The 3,432-nt window shown below is 48.5% G+C and overlaps 1 protein-coding gene across 1 annotated transcript in view; it reads right to left on the bottom strand.

The window, feature by feature from the left end:
* The window catches only part of RBM41 (RNA binding motif protein 41), a gene marked incomplete at its 5' end in the record, with an annotated part of 6,291 nt that extends 3,175 nt beyond the window's left edge, over positions 1 to 3,116 (bottom strand). Inside the window, 3 exon segments of the mRNA XM_010073701.1 lie at positions 3 to 68; positions 2,122 to 2,314; positions 2,904 to 3,116. Of these exon segments, the coding sequence (XP_010072003.1) occupies positions 3 to 68; positions 2,122 to 2,314; positions 2,904 to 3,116 (472 nt within the window).
* Positions 3,117 to 3,432: the final 316 nt, after the last annotated feature.

The raw sequence follows: 3,432 nt of genomic DNA, 5'->3' as shown, positions 1-3,432 counted from the left end.
TCCATCTTCTCCTGGATGGCATGGAGTCGGTCCTGCGTGGCCTCTGGCGCTGCTCCCAGCCCAGAGCCCTGGAAGACAGGCACAGCTGTGTTTAGATAGGGCACATGCTTCCTTTTCAGAGACTCAGCCAGCAGTCACGCCTCACATCCTCCAGCCCTGGAGTGGGTGCAGCTAGGAACGATCCCCCAAAGAGCAGGTCACCAAGACGTCCTGTTACTGCAAGGGTAGGGCAGAAATGCTCAGCCAGCCTCAGCGCTTGAGAGAAGTGGAGAAACAGCCCCTTTCTCCTGACCTTTCTGTGCTGCCTTCCTTTGCCTGACCTAACTGTCTGATGGCACCTGTGTCCCTCTGTCCCAGCCTCTGGAAGCTACAGCCATTTTCTAAGGCCACCTATAGTAACTGCATAAACCCCTCTTGGGCATTTCTTTTGCCATATCTATAGTATCCCTGAGCTCAATTTTCTGCTAAGGTTTTGGTCTATGACACTGGCATCACTAAGAGAACCTTATTTGCTGAAAAGTGGACCCCAAGTTGCTGTTCAGCACCCCAGGGTAGGTTTATGCTGAGGACTAAACGCTTGACCAGCTTCACATGAGCCAGCTCCCAGAAACCACCCAGCTACTGCAGCACAGACCTCATAGCTAACCTGTCTACAAGTGAGCATTCTTGTATAAACAAACCTCACTGCACAGGGCCAGAGCACTGCTAAGATTCACCAGATTCATGCTGACAGAGCACAAAGACATACCCCAACTTCTGGAGGGGCATTTCTATATCCCCTATTCCATCAGAATCGAGAGAACATGCTTTCATGAAGCTGTAGGTGGATTTTATTTTCTCAAATTCAGTTTGAGAATTACTGTGGCAGATCCTTCTTCTTCAGGCAAGAAACCAGGCTTTCTCCCTGCACTGAGCACAATCTAACAAAGAGGGTACCTCTCCCTTCCTGCCTGACTGCATGGGCCCACATCTGCACAGCTTCCATTCACCATTTTCACAAAAGGCTGTTTATATGGAAAAGCAATTCCGGGAAATAATTTGTAGTCCTTTGTTTTCAAGAAAGCTGCTACTTAGCAGCTGAAAATATCAGAAGCCTGCACTCAGTACTTTGCCAAGAGCTCCACAGGCAATCTGAAGTCCTCTCTGTCTCAGCTGATTCCTCCTTGCTGGAATCTTTCACTCAGGGCCTCCACATATAAAGCTGCATATCACTACCTGACTTGGGCCTTCTCTCATGAGCTTTATTATTTATTATTCTCCTCTCATGAGCTTTAGAAGATGTACCCTTATGTCACTCGTTTTTTCTGTCAGAGTAGTGCTTCCCATGCTAATCCTTACTTCTAAACATCCCAGAACTGATTTCATACCAAATACAACAGCTGGTACTGTTGACATTAATTTTCATTCTTAAATTAACACCACCACTCTCTGAAACAAGCTTTAATGCAGACCACACCAGGGCTGGGTTTGCATTTAAATACCAAAGCAAGTAATGACTTCATCTGAAAGAGGCAAACCCATGATTACTGCAGATGGCTTTCTCCTGCACACAGCTATTGCTCAGGAAGAAGAGGAGAGACAGAGGGAAGCCAAGGGTCAGTCCAAGTCCCGTTTTGCACCTTCTGGTTTTATGTGGCTGTTTCAAGTCCCTTGAAGCATCTGCAAGCCCCTGAGGAGAACGTACAAAACCATCCCTACAGACAGCTATCCCAAGCCAGATGTGGGATCCAGGGATGTGTCACAATATAGAAAGGAGGAGTTTGACGCACTTTGAAATGTTTCCTCCTTTTTCTCCTCCAGTCTTTAAGTCCTTCTTACACAGGTAAAAAGAGGTGAAATGATTTGCTTTAGACCATCAAGACAGAGGCAGTAATATAGTCAGGTCCTGCTGTGTTCCAAAGGGCCAGCTCTTCTCTCCACCACAGCTTTTCGCACAGGCCATTCCAACAAAGAAAACAGGCCAGAAGAAATGCGGGATCATGCTAGCCTAAATGCAAGAGATTCATGGAGTGCCCATTCTTTACCAAAGGGCTTACAAAGGACTTGAATTTTCTACCAGGGTGCTACAGACCATGAGGTTAGAGGGAGTTGACCACATTAACATCAGAACAGAATGCCTACCTTCCCTGTTGAAGCCCGGTTCTTCCAGAGCAGGATCTCCGAGTCAGAGAGCCCCAGTTCCCGGAGAGAGGCAGTTTCTTTGTTGCTCTCCTGCAAGGCCTGAAACTGCGACAAGGTCAAAGCCCCCGCAGCCTCTTCCCCAAAAGGCTTGTAAAAAGCTGCAGGGGCAAAGCATCTCCGCTTTGACTTGCACCTGTAACCCAAAGCAACACAACAGCAGAACGAACTTAGCACTGAGAAACTGGGGGAGTAGTAAAGGGCTGGCCTCTCCCCCAACCGTGCTTGGGCCTGGTGTACCTATGCAGAGATGCCGTGTTTCCAAAACACAACTGAGACACGCTCTCCCAAAGCTTTTCCAAGCCCACGAGATCCAGCAGGGCAGGATGCTGCCGTAATATGGGCAGGAGGCACCTTGTGACACCGTAACACCAAACACCCTCAAGGTGCACATGCAGGCCAGCCTGGTGGGGGTGAGCCCTCCAGCCTAGAAGCTCAACCCGGTGTCTGGCCCAGGCAAATCAGTTATTTTCATCTAACTAGTGAAAATAAGTTACCACCAGCATTTGCTCCAGGAGACAAGGAGTGCTTATTTCCCACTGGGGTGTCCAGGCAGGAGACACAGCAAAGGAGGAAGGGTTTGTGCAGTTGTGCAGCTGTTTTGGCAGACAACAGCCTGCACTAAACATCTCCCTGGAGAAGAGACCCCAGTGAGGCAACACTGCTGCCACCCCTAACATGGCCAGACTCTGTTCACTGGCCCCTCTGGCTAGATCAGGGCTTACTGCTCAATGGAGGCAGTGGTATTGAGCTGGTGGTGAAGGAGGCTCTTCAGCTGCCTCTCTCCTTCTGTCTCCAAGTCTTCCAGGAGGACCTCATCGCTGGACAGGCTGCTGTTGACCCTGGGGGACACAAGCACAGCACACCGGTGGTCAGTAAGGCAATGGGGAAAACACTGCTCAAACCACCCCACCACTACAGCCTCTCTACCTCCCTGACTGTTTTCACAGGATTTAAAGCACAAAAAGGAACCAAAACTACTTGACTAAAGCTCCCACTAATGTTAACTAGAAAAGCCAACAGATTTGGGACTGCTTTGAGAACACTAAAAATATCCAGGGAGCTTTTTTTTAAAAACAAAACAAAACACCATGCAATCTTATTTTTATTGCTGGAATGTTGTTTTGTATCAGTATCTAAACAGACATTCCTAGTTTCAAATGACTCAAGAAATAAAACTGCGAGAGAGAAGAGAAACAGTTCAGAAACCCTGCTGGCCCCTCTTCTGACCGCATGCCCGGGGCAGACAGCGCT

Source organism: Pterocles gutturalis, unplaced genomic scaffold, assembly GCF_000699245.1.
Source record: "Pterocles gutturalis isolate BGI_N339 unplaced genomic scaffold, ASM69924v1 scaffold33412, whole genome shotgun sequence".
NCBI classification, from domain to species: Eukaryota; Metazoa; Chordata; class Aves; order Pterocliformes; family Pteroclidae; genus Pterocles; species Pterocles gutturalis.
Note: the sequence above shows the minus strand (reverse complement) of the source record. Positions and strands in the feature narration are given on the sequence as shown.